Raw genomic sequence first — 18,484 nt, forward strand, 5'->3', positions numbered from 1 at the left:
CAAATGGAATTTTATATACCCCAGTTTTACCTTCCTTTTTTACGCTGTCTTTATCGTTCCGTAGCAAGCTACAGATATTAGGTGCTCTTTTATAGATCATTCTCGATATTTATAAGAAAAAGAGCACTTGATACAACGTTGACAAATGACACAACAGCACAATATTATCAATTGTAGCACAGACTGAAGGAGCGATTGTAAAATGGGAAGAGGCTAAAGTCATTTAAACGGTGCACTCTCCATCCATTGCGTTGGAGAAGGAAAAGGTGGAAATTTATAAAAGTAAAATGAAAAACCGTTGCCTAAATGCTATGGATGCTAATGCGCTTCCAACAGCGTGGAAATATATAATAGAAAAAAGATTGGCACTTAAAAACCCTTAAATCATTTCTTTTCTACTTAGCTTTGTTTTCTATGTTTTATTTGTTTATTTATTTATTTAATATACACATTTCTTTCAATTTATTTTAAAGTTAAAATATTTTTTGAATTTTAAATATGTAAAATATTCGAAAACGGTACGTTCCATTTTGGAACATTTATAATATTAAACCTGACGATGGCCTATATTAAATAGGGTGAACACTTTCTATTCTAACAAACTACTTTATACCCATAGCAGCCGCCATTATGTAGTTCGCGCTAATACCGCTAGGTGTCAGATCTATCGTTGGCACAAGCGAATAGCGATTCTTTACATAAGTCAAAGTAGTAATCTACGGGGGCGTGGCATTTCGCGGGAATTTTACCGACAATTGTTTTTATTGGTGGATCTAATAACACACAAAGAAAGTAACCAATTACAGTGTAAAAGAAGCTAACTATCGATGTTATCTGCCAATAATCTGCCTTTTTATTTCTAGTTGCTGTAGTTTTGGGGGGGTGTATTTTTGGAAATACTGAAATATTTTTGGCCCGGGGTTTGTGACAAAGCATTTAATGGTTGGAACACTTAAAAAATACATACGGGAACACGATTCAACGATTAGATAGCAACAGACTTGTTTACAGTTTGAAAAATAGACTTTTGAAGTTGATTTTTTCCCTGAAAAATTCCCGAAACGTAATACTTTTTTGTTTTTATTATAAATAAACAAAAATGATATATTTTAAGTAGTATTGTTGTTTAATACATCAGAAACACAATCCCACTAACGTGAAAAACAAAAAAACCGCGAAAAAAATTTTGATTTTTTTAGTAACAACTTTAGTCGCATGGGGTGCAGGTGCACCCCATGCGACCCACCGTTGTTCTAAAATCCCCCCGCGCGCCTAACGCCAGGTTAAATTATTTCCATTTTATTTACTGTGGTGTATTCTCTCGGGTTTGTGCGACTTTCAATGGACGAGAGGTTAACCGGAAGCTGAGAGACGTCACCTAAAACCGCGAGTTAAAATGTTAAATCTCTTTATATTCATTTTTTGGTGTAACTGTATTTTATTTTTAAGGCATGTTTAAATACAATTAAATTAAAATAATTAAGCAAAACAATCTAAAATATAAACAATCAACATTCCCCCTTAGCGGGCAGCGGTAAAATTATTAAACGTTGACCGGTCCGCGGCGATAAAAAGATTGGGGACCGCTGATATACAATATAAGTAACATTACGTTAGATTTTGAATAAATTAATTCGCCTTCAAATGCAATAATTGCATTACGCTATTTATTGTTTATGAAATTTTAAATGAACAAAGTGGTAAGCCGTGACCACCGTGAATACAAATTCGTTCGAAGGCAGGATGGTCGAGGCGATTAAGGCATCAGCCTACCGTTTATGGATCCGGAATCGAATCCGGGTGGTCGAGATATTTCGAGACTTTCACGGGTGGTCCTTTCCGGCTATATCGGCACCTAGTCGTCACTATCAGTCGTCCCCATCGTGGATATGACCGAACCCAAGACAAGCGTGAAAGAGAATTGAATGGCGTAATTCAATTCCCTTTCATTTTTGTCTAAAGTTGTTGAGATCTAAAAGTCTGTTATTGTATAGCAATAGAAAACATTGAATTCGAGTCAGCATTTTTAACAATATTTCGTGGATACATTTCACCTACAATCTTAGATATAGAGCAGTGGTTCCCAACCGGTGTTTCGCGGAACACTGGTGTTCCGTAAGCATCTCCCAAGTGTTCCGCAGATTTAGTCGCAAATCGGAAAGTGTACAATCGTATTCGAGCCGCCGAATATCAAAAAATTAAAATCATAAAATTTACATAAACTTAAATATATATGTACTGTACGACTCGTACTTATGGAGTGTACTACTGTTTCGAATAAGATAAAGGCAACGATAAAAACTGAATGAAATATGTAAAAAACATAAGGCACAAGTTTCCCATTAAAGTTATTTAGATATATTTTTTCCTGTCTTAGAATTGGCGTTAATAATATGAGTAGAGATTTTGAATAATAACTGCTCAATTCTAATAAAATAACTGATGACAAGCTTATGTATTTCATATTAACTTAAGTAAGTGTTGCGCTAAAGAAAATTGCTCACAAAAGTGTTCCGCATCCTAGAAAAGGTTGGGAACCACTGATATAGAGTATTGAATTCTTCTGAGTCGTTGAAATACAGCCAATCTACCATGTTTAGTCCAGTTGTTACTATTTTATTTATTGAATAGGAAATGTTGTGATACTTTATAATACCTTATAAAAATATATTGCAGAAAAGTATATTAAATTGAATAAATACATAAATGAAGCAGGTATTGTAAAATGGAAATTGAAGATTATTCGGTGAGAAAAAGAACTAAATATGGCGATATGTTTTTTTAATGCGGCGCTCTGATTAAAGCCCAAATATAACCCAAATAAGGAAGATTTATTAGTATTTATACAGTATATAAATACTTTTATAAAAATAATAAAATGATGTTGAATAATATTACTATTCAATAAGAATAAGATTACGGAACCAGCTGTATTCTTATTCTTATTTGAAATTCAGAATCTCACTAAAAAAATCAATTTTTCCATCTATAAAATATATTAAGACATAGATTATAAATTAATTTCATACTATACGTATTAATAATTTAAATAATAATTATATACGGCTATATTAAGTTTCGTATTAGTAGATGATGTTTCATCGGATTTTAACTAGAACATTATATTTATAACTTCTGCCAGCAGAGGGTGTTAGCGAAATCCCGACAACAACGGGAAAAGAAAATAGTGCACGTTTGAATAGGAAATTGATAAGTTTGCCATTTAAAATTAATTTGAGGTTTGTTATATTGTTATTATATAACTTTATTTTGTGTAAGTTACAAGTAATTATTAATCTACTTGTAACTTATCGTATTTGGATGAAAAGTATGATTTAACTATAAAATAAGAATCTCTTAAGCTAGAAAACTTGTTATATATTTTAAGTTAGTAATTTTTCACTTCTGGCTTTTTATACACGTGATCTTGTGTAAACATGTGTAGAAACAAAACATTTCTGTATGAGACACTTCCTTTAATAATTATATATCAAGCACTTCTAAGAGGGGACAGGAATATACTTACTCTTAAAATCTGATATTTAAATTCTTAAATGATACAATTTTAATTTTAAGATGTAAGCTTCTCTTAGAATTTGGTATGTTTATATTTTTGAAGGTATTCTTTATCTTTGTCCTGTGGCCGCTAACTGGATCTTTGTATCTGTTGCGGGTGGTGAGTGACAGAGCCTGGCGTGTTCATATCAAATCCTTCATAAAAATTTCTGAGCCTACCTGGATTTAAAGGTGTGTTTGTAAAGTCATTTGAACCAGTTAAGTGAGAATGACATCTTTGTTATCTGTACTTTTGATGGGCTGTTTGATTGATTTCTTTACTACAAAATGACTGTTTAAAAAATTGGAGTTATAGTATTGCTAGTGTGGTCTTATCCAAAATATTTTTATTGGAATTTTTCCCCCCGGTGTTTATTTGTGTCATTTGGCTTTTAATCCTCAATTTACAAATTCGAGTGAATTTTGAAATATCAATATTGCCAGATGCCATTTTCTTTGTGATGTAAACTGACTTGTTCCTTCATGAATTTTGTTAGCATTTTGTTTGAAACATCTGAATATAGTATGTGCATTGAACTGACTTAGTACTTTATGATTGACTTGTTAGTGACTTTTTTAAGTTGTTGACTTTATAAATATACCCTTGGTTGCTCATTGTGAACTGGCCAAACCCACAGTAGATATGGTAAAATTATTTTTATAGTACCTGCAGGAAGGAAAAAGTCAAAATTAAAAAGTATTTTAGTTGTTTAAGACATTTAGTCCATATGTTTTTTAAAAATAAATTAATGCACTTTATTTTACTAATTACAGGCCTCATATTCATCTCACTTTTGCTACCTTTTGCTACTCACTTTGTAGATATTGGTTTATGTATAAGGAAAGTAGCATATTCATTTACAAGTTCTCTTTGAATAATGCAGAACTTTGTTTAATCAGGGCTTGGATAATTGGGTTTTACTGTATATAATGAGAAGATATTTTATCAAATAAATATGTTGTGTGAATATCAAATACAGGCATATCTTCGGTTATGACCGTCTCAGGATAAAACAAACCGCAGATATGACCGTCATATATTTGTACCCCTACCATGATTCGACTTGGTGGCTATCTCCATCGATATGATGCTTTGTTTGTTCTAAGGGATGCCACCTGTCTGGTTTTTGCGTCATGTGTCTGGTTGAATACCAGAAATGTCTGGGTTTTAAGAAAATTTGGCAAATTGTCAATAATTAATTATTTTTTAATAATATAGCTTATTTTATACAATATAAGATTAATGGACAATTGTGGGTGCTGATGTTGCAATTTATAAAACATAATGTAGTTAATGTTGAAACTTCTGATATTATAATTAATCAAGTTGTTCAGCTGGGGAGGAGACTAAACTTAGAAATTGATGTGGTAGATATTGAACAGCTAATTGAAACCCACAAGGAAGAATTAGCAAGTGCAGAATTGATGGAGATATTGTGTGAAGGTTATAATCTAAGGATGACTGATGAAGACACAGACATTATAACACCCGATTCAACACTAGCCAAAACAAAGGGCTTGCAGTAATTTTGAAGAAAAAGGAAAATTTTTTTTCAGTTATTAGATGATGATGATTCTGACAAACATAGGAGAGCCACAGTAAGAAAGGGAATTGAGTGAGAAATGACGAAATGACATGCTATAAAACATTAAGCAATGAAGAAAAGAAAGCTGCTGTCCAGTTAGGCCGCGACTCCACTAGCCGTAAAACAGCCGTAAAACCCCTCGCCGTAAAAGCTTTAATCACGTGACCTATTTGCGTTTGCGCTCGGATTGCGGTGGAGGTCCGGCTAGCGAAGCTTTTTACGGCGACAGTACTATTACGGTGTATATGTGATATATCAATATAAAGACAATAATTATATTTTATGAGTTTTCTCTATACTATAATTACAAGTATAGTAAAAGTAATATCTTTACTTTCATATATTGACTTTTATTATTATATTATTAAGATAATATACAACATTTATAAGCTTAGCTTTTTTATTATATACTCCTCTAAATTGAAGGATTTTCCTTTGGCCGTTCATATCGCGTGTTTTAGGCATCCATTATTATAATCGGGATACCTCTTGTCGTAGATACATGAATACTTTCAGATGTTTTCGATAAATCTTTCCAGATCTTCTAGAGTAGCCACGAGAGAACGTACACAAAAGCTCGTTTTCCGTCATTTTCGCACCGTGTCACGATCACGATGACCTATATTTAACTGACTTCTGATTGGTGGATGGTACCGGTTTACGGTCGTATTCACTTCGAAAGTTGAACACTGCTCAACTCGCTTTTACGTTGGTTTTACGACCTGCTCAGGCGTAAAATATCATGGTCACGTGATTAAAAGCTTTTACGGCGAGGGGTTTTACAGCCCTTTTACGGCTAGTGGAGTCGCGGCCTTAAAGTTAGATTTTTTTAAAATTATCATTTAAATAAAAGGTGTAACTATGTCTTCTATAAATATGCAAAGTTATGTAATTCTGTTATGAAATACATATACGCAAGCTTTTAGTTGTGGTTTATTTGTTTGTTGATACATGCATTTATTTAAAATTCAATTTATGACATAGGTATAAATTTAAAAAAATGTTTGTAAATGTATGGGAAATGATAATTCGTGATACAACCACAGTCAAGTTTGTATTAATTGATGTTCAATAAATGGTGTCCAAAAACAGAGTGCTGATGATTGCTAATTGTTCTGATCTTGTAAAAGTTCATTCAGGAAAGCACCTTATGATGTAAAAGCACTTCTGGTATCCACAAACTGTCCTTAGCAAGATATAATCCATCTCTTATAGGCCAGGCGATTCTTTCTTCTTGAGCCAGACAATAACTCTTTCACTGAAGCAAGATGAAACAACTTCTCCTTAGTAGGATCAAAGCAAACTCGATTTTCCCACCAAAACTGATCTATACATGTGCTACGGTGAGCTGACAGATGACCAATCAACATCTCTGCTCTTTTGGTAGTTTTCTATCTGGTCTGCCACACATTCAAATCTAATGGATCGTGGAACGTTCTCCTGTGAGTGATTTGGTTCAAATCAGACCAATCCTAACAAGCCCTGATTCCATCACGACAACCACTATTTGATGGAATGCATTATGTTTGTAACCTGGGGTATGCCTGTATAATGTAGACTGCTTTTGTCATGATATTTTACTAAACATTTTCCTCTGAGTGATGATTTTGGCTATTTTTAAATTTATCCTACCTTTCCTACTTTTCAAGCCTTGAAACACAATTGGGACTATTGTGTTTCAAGGCTTGAAAAATAATAATAATTATATCCAAATCATTTTAAAGATTTAAAAAAAATAAAATTAGAAGGTTGTAATAAATTTTTATAACCTTTTATATTTTGAAGATATGTTTATGATTTGAATTATCTCTGATTAGATGATAGGAAATTGTATCATTAGAATAAGATTATTATTCCAATTATTTGCAGCATCTTATAAGTGATAACTGATGAGGGGCAGGAGTTCGAAATACAAATGGAATTAGTCATAAAAATGGAGAACTGCTGAGTCTTAAACTGACTATACAAGTGTATAATGACTGTTTTCCACAACATAATAAGCAAGGAATATAATACAAATGTACTTAAGACATTTTTCATACAATATCAAAATAATATATTTTAAATTTTATTATTTATATATTTTCTACATTTATTTTTTAAACAGATTACTTATTACGTGTTTTCCTGTAAAATATAATGGCTGCAGATCGAGATAAACGAGTAAATGCCGGAAGTCGTATGGCACAGTTGCTGGACGAAGAGGAGGAAGACGAATTTTATAAAACGACATATGGTGGATTTTATGATGTAAGAACATGATATATGAGGTCTATCCAGAAAGTTTGTGAACTTTTTAAATTACACACCAAATGATAATTGAATCTAAATGCATCTTGCACAGCTCTCTACTAGCAAGTTATTTTGTACTATCTGCCAAAAGCAGTTTGTTCTATCTTCATTTGTTGTTATGTTACATTCATTTGTGTAAATATGTTGTTTGCATTTTGTGATTTTCTTTTCATGAGTGCAGTTGAGTGAAGAGTTCTGGGATGATAATTTCATGAAAAACATTATCACTGAGGATGAAACATTGGCTCTATGGGTACAATATGGAAACAAAATGTCAGTCATCATAGTGGATGGGAAAATCTTTACCAAAATCCAAAAAGGCATGAGAAGTTTGGTTGAATGTGGTGGTCTTGCTCACTGTTTCATTCCATTTTGATAGTATCATTCAACAGGAATTTCTTCCAGAAGGGAAGACAGTAAAAAAGGAATACCATCTGGAGGTAATGAAACATCTATGTGAAGCAGTGAGGAAGAAAAGACTGACTGCTTGGAGAGAACAGCATTGTGATAATGCTCCCTCCACACAACACTGCTGATAAAAGAGTTTTTGGCCAATAACTCAACACCTTGTTCTTCAACCCCTAAATTCACCAGACTAAACCCCAGCAGGCTTCTTTTTGTTTCCCAAATTAAAATCTGCTCTCAAATGTTACTGTTTTTAATCCATTAAGGAAAATTTGCTAGAGGAGCTGTGCATCATCCAAAAAGAAGCATTTCAGGAAGCATTCTTTTCATGGCAGACATGCTGAATTTGATACACAGACAACTCAGAAGGGGACTATTTCAGGGGTGACAAAACTAAACAACTACCAGATTACATTGGGCTACTTTTTCACTATTATATTTAATTAATTACTAAATAATTTGTTACTAGAGAGAGGCATTAGGCACTATTTCTTATTAAATTTAATAATTGGGCTACAATTTGAAAAAATTGTACACCTATAAATTCCCACTGTCATCTATTTGTCTGTTTTTCCTTAATCTTGAGAATGGAATTAGATAGATAAAAAATGAGACCAGATATAAAAACCTCAATGGCAGAAGGCCCCAATTAACTATATACAAACTTCCGATGCAAACTGGAAGTCACATTATTTCAATTCAAAAATTTTCCCCAGAAAGGTATTAGATAGATGACTGGCACAACTCTATTGTTAAAGAAAAAGTATGATGTACAGGGGCAAGCCACTACTAATTTGAGTGAAGAGCATATATTGGGCGTGGGCAAATGCGGCTCTTGCTGAAAGTGTTAATTTCTGTTTTGTTATTATTATTTTTACAATTTTATTTTTATAATTTTGTGAAAATATGTTTATTAAAAAAATTCAATATTTGTTTTATATTATATTTATATTATATAATAAAATCGCGCACCTTACCATACTATCTGCCACGACGGTACAGAACTGCGGCTCCCATGCATTTTGCAAAACCTACATTTCGGCTCCCACTGAACTCTTGCTTGTCCACCCCTAGCATATATTTTAAATTAAATTAATTTAAAACATGATTAAAAATTGCCGTGACGATGTCACAATAAATAATTGCTTATTGTAATTAAATTAATATTTATTAAATAATTTAGAATCTAAATGCATCATGTAATCTAGTAGGCTTTTCAAATTTATCAGGTTTAGTGACATTTGTTTATGTATGTATATATATATATGTATACACCATGCCAGCGTTGAACGATGGCCTGCTGAGTGCCATGAATAAGCGTTTATAGGACATGGGTGCTGAAGGCATCCCCAGTTGGTACCGTTTGTAACTGAGGATGTTTATATCATATTTAAATATGTCTGGAAGAAGAGTTTGGACTGGAGACTCAGGTAGTGTAACTGGTAGCGCATCCTCATGGTAAGCGAGAGTTGCAGGTTCCAGTCCTTCTCCAGGCCGATTATTTTCTTCCAGAATATTCTAAATTATTTAATAAATATTAATTAAATTATAATTATTAAATTTAATAAGAGATGGAACCTAATGCCTTCCTCTAGTAACAAAGTATTTAGTAATTAATTAAATATAATTGCAGAAAAGTGGTAAGAAAACTGACTAACTGCTAGGTAAATGCAACAACTTCTATTTGCAAAGTATATGAACTTTCTGGAGCATACCTTTTAAATATAAGTTAATTATAAGATTCAAAATGAGAAAATCTTTATTCGGGTATCCCTCATATAACATGGTAGTTACATTCCGAAAAAGTGCCATGTTATGTGAATCCATGCTATATGAAATAAAGGACTGATAAGAAACATGGGTTATGTTACAAAATTTAACAAAAGTATATTATTCTTTTTCTTACTAAAAGAAATATGTTTATTAAAGCAATTGATAATTTATTTTCAATCAATAATTAACTAACAATTATAATTAAAAGTACTGTTTTATATGTTAATATTAATTTTAGTTAAACAAGAGTATTTTACTTTTACAAAGTATTGTCATCTGAGCTTTTTTGTTGATCTTGAAATATCAGGAATGTCTTCATTTTATTTTATTTTTACCATAAAAACTTTTTATGTATGACAAAATAAAAATGTGCTATTAATCAAAAATTTTTTCTAGTGGATCACATTTGTTCAATTGAGAATCAAGTGCTTATTTTTTCAGAATTTGTGTTCAAATACCGAATTGTTTGAGTTGGGAGTACTGAGATACCACTGTATTTCATTTGTTGTTTTTACAATGATTACTTAAGTAACTAAGGTTAAAAAAAAGGTTAATAACACTTACCTAAACAATGTTAAAATAAAGTTTACTAAATTTGGAGAGTAATGTATAAAAAAGAAAACACAGTGACAGTCTTAAAGGCTAAAGTCACCTGGCAACAACACCTGGTTGATAGGAAAGCTGGGACAACAAAGCACTATCAGTTTTCATTAAATATGATGAAAAGAACAAAACAAATTGAAAACTTCTATATTTAAAATTTGTGGGAAAATTTGAGATAACACACACACTTACTTGAGGAAAAAAATATGGAATAAAGGAGTTTGCATTTAAAAGTTCTTAAACTTTGTATGGAGGATTCAAATCATGTTGTATGGGAATTTCCCAAATTTTCCAACCATGTTAGAGTAAAACCATATATGAGGGATCCCTGTATTGTTATATTTTAATTATTAATAGGATTGTATCAATAATCATATGACAAATATAACCAATTGATAAATGTGGTCATCGGTTGATAACCAACACCACCCACCCAAAAGAGAATGAATGATTCTTTTGAAATTTTTAAAAAATTAATCACATATAAAATGGAACAAATTATCGGAATCAATTTTGTTATATTTAAAAGAAATGAATGAACATCAGTAGATAAGGGTCATGCTGCACAGTGCCAGAATTACTATTTGGTGATTTTTTATTAAAGTGGTAATAAAAATATAATAATAGTGATAAAAGCTCTAGTCCACTTATTTTGACATTTAGCATGAAATTGAATTGCAAACAATACTTCAGGAAAAACAGCAGAATATCAAGCTTCAGTGCGATGGCAGTCTCGTGCAGCAGGCACTAGCAATTTTATGATGTTACGTGGCAAGCTTGGGTAGAAAAGTAGGAAGTGACATTGAGAACCGAAGGCAGTTTTCTGCCCAGCATTTGCAGATGGATTTTTTTTTATCGACTGACAGAAGATTTGGAGACTTTTTGGGGTGACATTTTTTTGCTTTGATTTTTTTTTCATAAACTAAACTAAAACATAAAAATTTTGACATGACAGAACATGTGAAATACTATTGTGATCAAATGTGTTATTTGGAATTATTGAAAAAATGATCCTATTTCTAAGTGATAGCTTAACATGTTACTTTTGTTTTCCAAATTTCAAACTGATAAAGCTACCAGCACCTACATTAATTAGTATGTAAAATTGGTGGTGATAAATAATTTGAAGTGGTGAAAAAAGTTTAAAACTGGAAAATGGTTAGTGATTTTTTAAAATAATTTTTCAGAGCGGGTTGCTCTGAAAAATTATTTTAAAAAATACTGGATGATGATGATAAGTGAATGTATTTGTTCAGATTACTTTCAAATAATTACAAAGATAAACAATGTTTATTTATTTTGTTTTATAGTAACACCTTTATCTTTGGGTATACTAGCTGAAACAAAATTCTTTATGTATGATTGTTGCTCTTTGTAATAATTTAAAGATATATACATTTATATATAAATATACAGATTGTTTCAATATAATAATGTTTCGTTAGCTTAAAGTTAAATGATTGATTATTATTCATTGGGACTGACTATGTTACATGAATTTCTTATACAAAATATAAGATTATAGTTGTAATTTTATAAAATTTTTTGATTTTGTAAGAGAAGCCACATTAAGACAATTAAAAAAAATTCTGCATTAAATAATTTAACATCACTATTTAAGTACTGTGAATCTTCTAGTAGATACTCAGGCATCTATTGGACAGAATATACTTAGTCCCCAGCATATATAAGAAAACCAATGTCTATTCTATTTAATCCAAACTAGTGATAAAAATGGGAGAAATATGGTTCAATCTTCTATCCATTACCACCTCCATAGTCTTCACTACCCATTCTTTCTCAAATAATGAAAACTGAGTAACTAACAAGAACTTTTCCTTTTTATTTAATAGAAAGGCACACTACTACACAACAATATTACTATCATAAGCATAAAGTTATTACAGTATTACTGTATGTGTGTTCATGAATTTTTTTTAGCCATCCTCTTCTAGCTGTGAACATTGTTTTTGTTTATCCAGTATATATAAGCTAATACGACGACCATCGACAGCCATTACATATTTTTGTTTATCACTTTCATCTAGCTAGTGTGATTATTTCTCTTGCTTTGTCTATCACCATCCATCTGGAAATATGATTATTCTATTGTTGCTCACAAATCCACTGCAGAAGTTTTTCTTCTAATTCTTTTCCGAACTTCTTGCACCTTCCTCCTATCAGGCTCTTTGCTTCATTCTTATAACCTTGATAACCTTAAGTGTCATGCTTGCTGCTCCAGTCTCAAATTTTCTCTGGATGCACTGAATTTCTTTGCTACTGCTTCTCTGGAGTGTTTTTTTTTTTGCATACATAATTGCATTCAGTTTGAAGGCAATGTTGTAAGACTTCTTGGTTGTCATTCCACTTAAAATCTAGTTTTTGATCTATATAAAATACTGTAGAAAGTTTGTAATAGAAAATACAGGGAAATATATCCACTCATGTATTATTTACTGTATATTTTAGTTGTTCCCATAACACAGTAGAAACATTTTTCAAGGGTTTCCACAGGAAAATTACCACAGCATATACAGAACAATATTAAGCTGTGTGTAGGAAATTAATTACATCTAGCGTCTACTGGAAACTCAGTGTCTATTTAGCAGTTTAAACTAAATAGCTGGTGTTCATAGGAGACCCAGTGTCTGTGTGACTGTGCGGTCTGCACCTCTTTAATGCATGAGAGTTCTGGGCACACTGGGAACAGTTCTAAGGGTAGGCGTGGATTTATCTATCCATTACAGGAATAGGAATTTTTCTGAATTGGAGCTGAGGACGTAGCCATAGCTAGAGTTGATGGTATTCCATTATTGGAGAAGAGGATATTCTGTTATCAATGGAGATGGAGCTAACTAATCCAGTTGAAGAACTGGTGACAACTCTTGTCGGGGAACTTGCGGCGAGTTTTACCATAGGAGGAATTGGTGATGATTCCCTGAATTGGCTATTCGTTTGTCATTTTAGAATGGCAGGATATGGCCAGGAGGTCAGAAGACTGTGGGGAAAGTGTTTCTTTTGACATCGAGAACACATAATAAGAAATGCTGTCAAGTAAACAAGTTGACAGATATTGCTACTGAAACATTATATTGACAAAATTTTCTCATATTATTTTGATAAAATTTCAGTGTGGGTTCTCACAGTCTGTTGGAGGATTTATGGTATATGTGAATATCATTTATACCATACTTAATGATACTGTCTTCTTTAATATTTGATTTACTTTATAATAATAATAATAATAATAATAATAATAATAATAACACAGAATGTGACCACGCCCACATTCTGTGGAGATATTCATCATGGTAATAACTAGATCAAAGTGTGATACCGGCTCGGACGTCGCCCGGGTTAACAAGGTCCGCGTTCGTGGGTTAGGCAGAGGCTCACGTTCGAAAAATAGGCCACAGTCTCCCTTGGTTACCGGTGGCGAAAGCAGCACCGGCCCAAGCATGGCTACTGCAATGCCCTCAACAGATGTGAGGAACAAACCCAGCCTTGGTGTTTCTGTGGCAATGCATCCACAGACCACAAAGACTGGAAAACCACGCCAACGGATGAAATGGACAGTAGAAATGAACAAGTTTATCATCCGTAGTTACTACACCATCACAAAACTCGAAACAAACATGACAGCATACAGACAACAACTACACCATAGATTCACACAACAGTATCCTCACCTCACTGTCACTGAACAAAGGGTTGTTGATCAAAAAAGAACAATTATACACAACAACCTTATTCCACAAACAACACTTGAACTTATCAAACAACAGGTTGCTGATCAAATACATCAACAGACAGAAACATCTAACATTAATGAAGATCATGTAACCTGTCAGGATAATCCAGCAACAAGCATTGATAATAACACACATACAACAATTACCACTAATGATACTACAGACACTTCCTCATCCATCACTGATAACATAGACTTGGATTTAGTTAATACACTCTCACATATATTTCAGGAAACACTCACTAAATATACAGGCACAGATCCCACACAACGACCACGAATACCAAAAATCAACACGTCAAAGGAAGTAGGAAAAACACTAAATTACGTAAACACTCACTTACTACCACACTACATTCATTCAATTTCTACACTCGCAGACATTCATACATTAGTTTATGCTGGAGCAGTCACAGTAGTGACACACCATGGGCTGAAAGTACAATCACAGACAAACACACAGAAAACAAAATTCTATCACAAGCCTGCCTGGCAGAGAAGAATAGAAATACAAATAAATGACATTAGACAGCAATTAGGCAAGCTGACACAATACGCTAAAAACAACATAACACCCAAATTAAGGAAACAGCTCAAAAACATTTTCAAGAAAATAAAAACACACACAAAACATGAACATCACAACACACACATTACAGAATACATTGATACACTAAAACAAAAACTTGCTGCCAAAGCACGTAGACTCAAACGATACAAAACATGTACACTACGAAAACAACAAAATAAATTATTTACAAACAATGAAAAACTCTTTTACAGACAAATCAATAACAAAGCAAACACTGTTACACAGCACAGTGGCACACCAACAGAAGAAGAACTCACAACATATTGGTCTTCTCTTTGGTCCAGTGCTGTCACGCATAATGCTGATGCAGGCTGGATCGAGGAGGAGAACAGAAACTTGCACAACATACCAACTATGCCCTGTGTTGAAATAAGCATACATGATTTCCAATACACTGTTAACAGAACACACAACTGGAAGACACCTGGTGTAGACAACATTCACAATTTCTGGTACAAAAAGTTCACATCACTGCACCAGGAACTAGCTAAACATCTAACACACATCATCATCAATCCACAAGACATGCCAAATTTTCTTACCCAGGGCATCACCTACATGAAACCTAAAAACAACAATACCACAGACCCCACACAATACAGACCAATTACATGTCTTCCAACACTCTACAAATTATTGACATCCTGTATCGCAAACAAAATATACAAACACGTTGAAGAACACAACATTCTAACAGAACAGCAAAAAGGTTGTCGTAGAAACCACAGGGGATGCAAAGAACAGTTACTCATAGATTCAGTCATTCTACGGCAAGCACACAAACAACACAGAAACATACACATGGCATATATAGACTACAGAAAAGCATTCGACAGTGTTCCACACAGTTGGCTGCTACATATTCTACACATGTACAAAATACATCCATCACTCATTGCATTCTTTCAAAACACTATGCAGCACTGGAGAACAACACTACATCTCAGGGTTAGTAACACTTCCATACAAACAAACCAAATTTTTATTAGGCGAGGAATTTTTCAAGGAGATTCCTTGAGTCCTCTCTGGTTCTGCTTAGCCCTGAACCCATTATCCAACATGTTAAACAACACGCAATATGGTTACAATATTAGACACAAAAAAACAACACAGTTTACACTGTCACATCTCATGTACATGGATGACATAAAACTTTATGCATCCACACAAAAACAACTTCATCAACTCCTACAAATCACACATTCATACACCAAGGACATACAAATGGAATTTGGCCTAGATAAATGCAAAACAATTCACATAGAAAAAGGAATCCTGAAGAAAGAAGATTTTGCACTTGGAAATGGAGACATTATTGAATCCATGGAAGAGGGCGAGTTCTACAAGTATTTAGGATTCCAACAGGCCAAACTAACAGAACATACACAAATAAAGCAAAGATTAATTAAAGAATACCAAAGTAGGTTAAATGCTATTCTCAGAACACAATTAAATGCAAAACACACAGTTAAAGCAATAAACACATATGTCATCCCAGTACTCACATATTCTTTTGGAGTTATACATTGGACTCACACAGATCTTGAGCAACTCCAAAGGAAAACAAGAACAACACTTACTAAGCATAAACAACATCATCCTAAATCTGCCACAGAAAGATTAACCCTTCCACGTAAAGATGGCGGACGTGGCCTGATTGACATAGTTAACCTTCACTACAAACAAATACAGTCACTGCGAGAGTTTTTCTACAAAAAACAAGAAACATCACAATTACATAAAGCAGTAACTCTAGCAGACTCGAATAACACACCATTAAACTTACACTCACATCATATGGACACAACACAACATATAAAAAGCATAGACACCATTAAGCAATCGTGGGCTCGAAAGGCACTCCATGGCAGGCATCCTTACGACCTGGCCCAGGATTTTGTTGACAAAACTGCGTCAAACAGCTGGTTAGCTCGGGGATGCCTCTTTGGGGAGACGGAAGGATTCATGATTGCCATACAGGATCAGGTCATAAATACTAAAAACTACAGAAAACACATACTCAAAGATGCAACACTCACAAATGACACATGCAGAAAATGTCACATCATGCCAGAAACTATACAACACATCACCTCTGGTTGCAAGCTCTTGGCACAGACAGATTATTTACACAGACATAATCAAGTAGCAAATATAATACACCAAGAGCTTGCAAAGAAACACAAATTAGTAGACATCCACGAACCATACTACAAATACATTCCACAGACAATATTGGAAAACGACACGCACAAAATGTACTACGACAGAGCCATAATCACAGATAAAACAATTTACCACAACAGACCAGACATCACACTCATTGACAAACACAATAAAATCACATACATTATAGACATATCCATTCCAAACACTCACAATATACAAAACGCATGCACTGAAAAAATTAGCAAGTACACAGAACTCGCCCAGGAAATAAGGCATCTGTGGAGGATGGATGGGGTGCTTATTGTACCTGTAGTTCTCTCCTCTACAGGTGTCATACCACACACACTACACAAAAGCCTGGGCACATTAGAATTGAATAGAAACACATACATCACTCTACAGAAGGCCACTATATTGAATACATGTCATATTGTAAGAAAATTCCTGAATACAGACACACACACTGATACACTTCTTTAATTTCTGTTTTGGTTACTATGCCTTGACTTTGGTCCGGCATAGTACTTAGCCACCGGTGTTAACCGAGTATATCTAACTTAACCCAACATAATAATAAAAGACACCCATGAATCATACTACAAATACATTACACAGACAGTATTGGACAACAACATGCACAAAATGTATGATGACAGAGCCATAATCACAGATAAAACACTTTACCACAACAGACCAGACATCACACTTATTGACAAACACAATAAAATCACATACATTATAGACATATCCATTCCAAATACTCACAATATACAAAACACATGCATTGGAAAAATTAGCAAGTACACAGAACTCGCCCAAGAAATAAGGCATCTGTGGAGGATGGATAGGGTGCTTATTGTACCTGTTGTTCTCTCCTCTACGGGTATCATACCACACACACTACACAAAAGCCTGGGAACATTACAATTGAATAGAAATTCATACATCACACTGCAGAAGGCCACTATATTGAATACATACCACATTGTTAGGAAATTCCTGAATACAGACTCTGACACTAACACACTTATTTAATTTTAGTTTTGTTTTGGTTGCTATGCCTTGACTCTGGTCTGGCATAGTACATAGCCACCAGTGTCAACCGAGTATAACCCACTAAACCCAACATAATAATAATAATATTTTTTGTAAATTTTTCTGAAAGTTAATATAATCTTTAAAAGTTTTTGATTAAAAAATGTCTTCTTTTAGATAGAAAGTGATAATGCATATGAAACAGAAGATGAGGAAAGTGATGTGTATGACTCAGATTTTTCTATCGATGAGAATGACGAACCTGTTTCAGATCAAGATGAAGACGAACAAAAGCAAAGAAGACGAACTACTACTAAGTTTTATAAAGTAAGTTTTTATTGAATATTAATTATTTATAAATTTAAATAATTATTTTAAGTACACAAATATAAAGTTGTTTAATGTGTATTGTAAATAAGTAGGTATAAAACAATACATATAATACAATTCTTAATCAGAAGTCTATAATAAATACAGGGTTCCTATGCACCTGGAAAGTCAGGGAAAGTCAGGGATTTTCATTAGTTTCGGAAAAAGTCACGGAAAGTCAGGGAATTTGTCGAAAATTGTCAAAAAGTCAGGGAATTTGTCTCCTTAACTGCCTCGTTGATTTCGTTTGCTGAATATGGCTGACTAAGTGTAGCCATCTGCAGGCGGCAAGAAGTAATGCTGCAATCTTTAATAAGAAAATATACCAGAATCCATTTTGAATCTGAAATGGCT

General features: G+C 33.4%; 1 protein-coding gene across 1 annotated transcript in view; it reads left to right on the plus strand.

Moving 5' to 3' along the window:
• The first annotated feature begins 3,175 nt into the window (after positions 1-3,175).
• YL-1 (Vacuolar protein sorting-associated protein YL-1) overlaps positions 3,176-18,484 on the plus strand; it is a 40,544-nt gene continuing 25,235 nt past the window's right edge. The window contains 3 exon segments of the mRNA XM_067276381.1: positions 3,176-3,239; positions 7,249-7,391; positions 17,939-18,088. Of these exon segments, the coding sequence (XP_067132482.1) occupies positions 7,281-7,391; positions 17,939-18,088 (261 nt within the window). The 5' untranslated portion in view covers positions 3,176-3,239; positions 7,249-7,280.

This window comes from Centruroides vittatus, unplaced genomic scaffold (assembly GCF_030686945.1).
Source record: "Centruroides vittatus isolate TY-2023 unplaced genomic scaffold, ASM3068694v2 contig_1159, whole genome shotgun sequence".
Lineage (NCBI taxonomy): Eukaryota > Metazoa > Arthropoda > Arachnida > Scorpiones > Buthidae > Centruroides > Centruroides vittatus.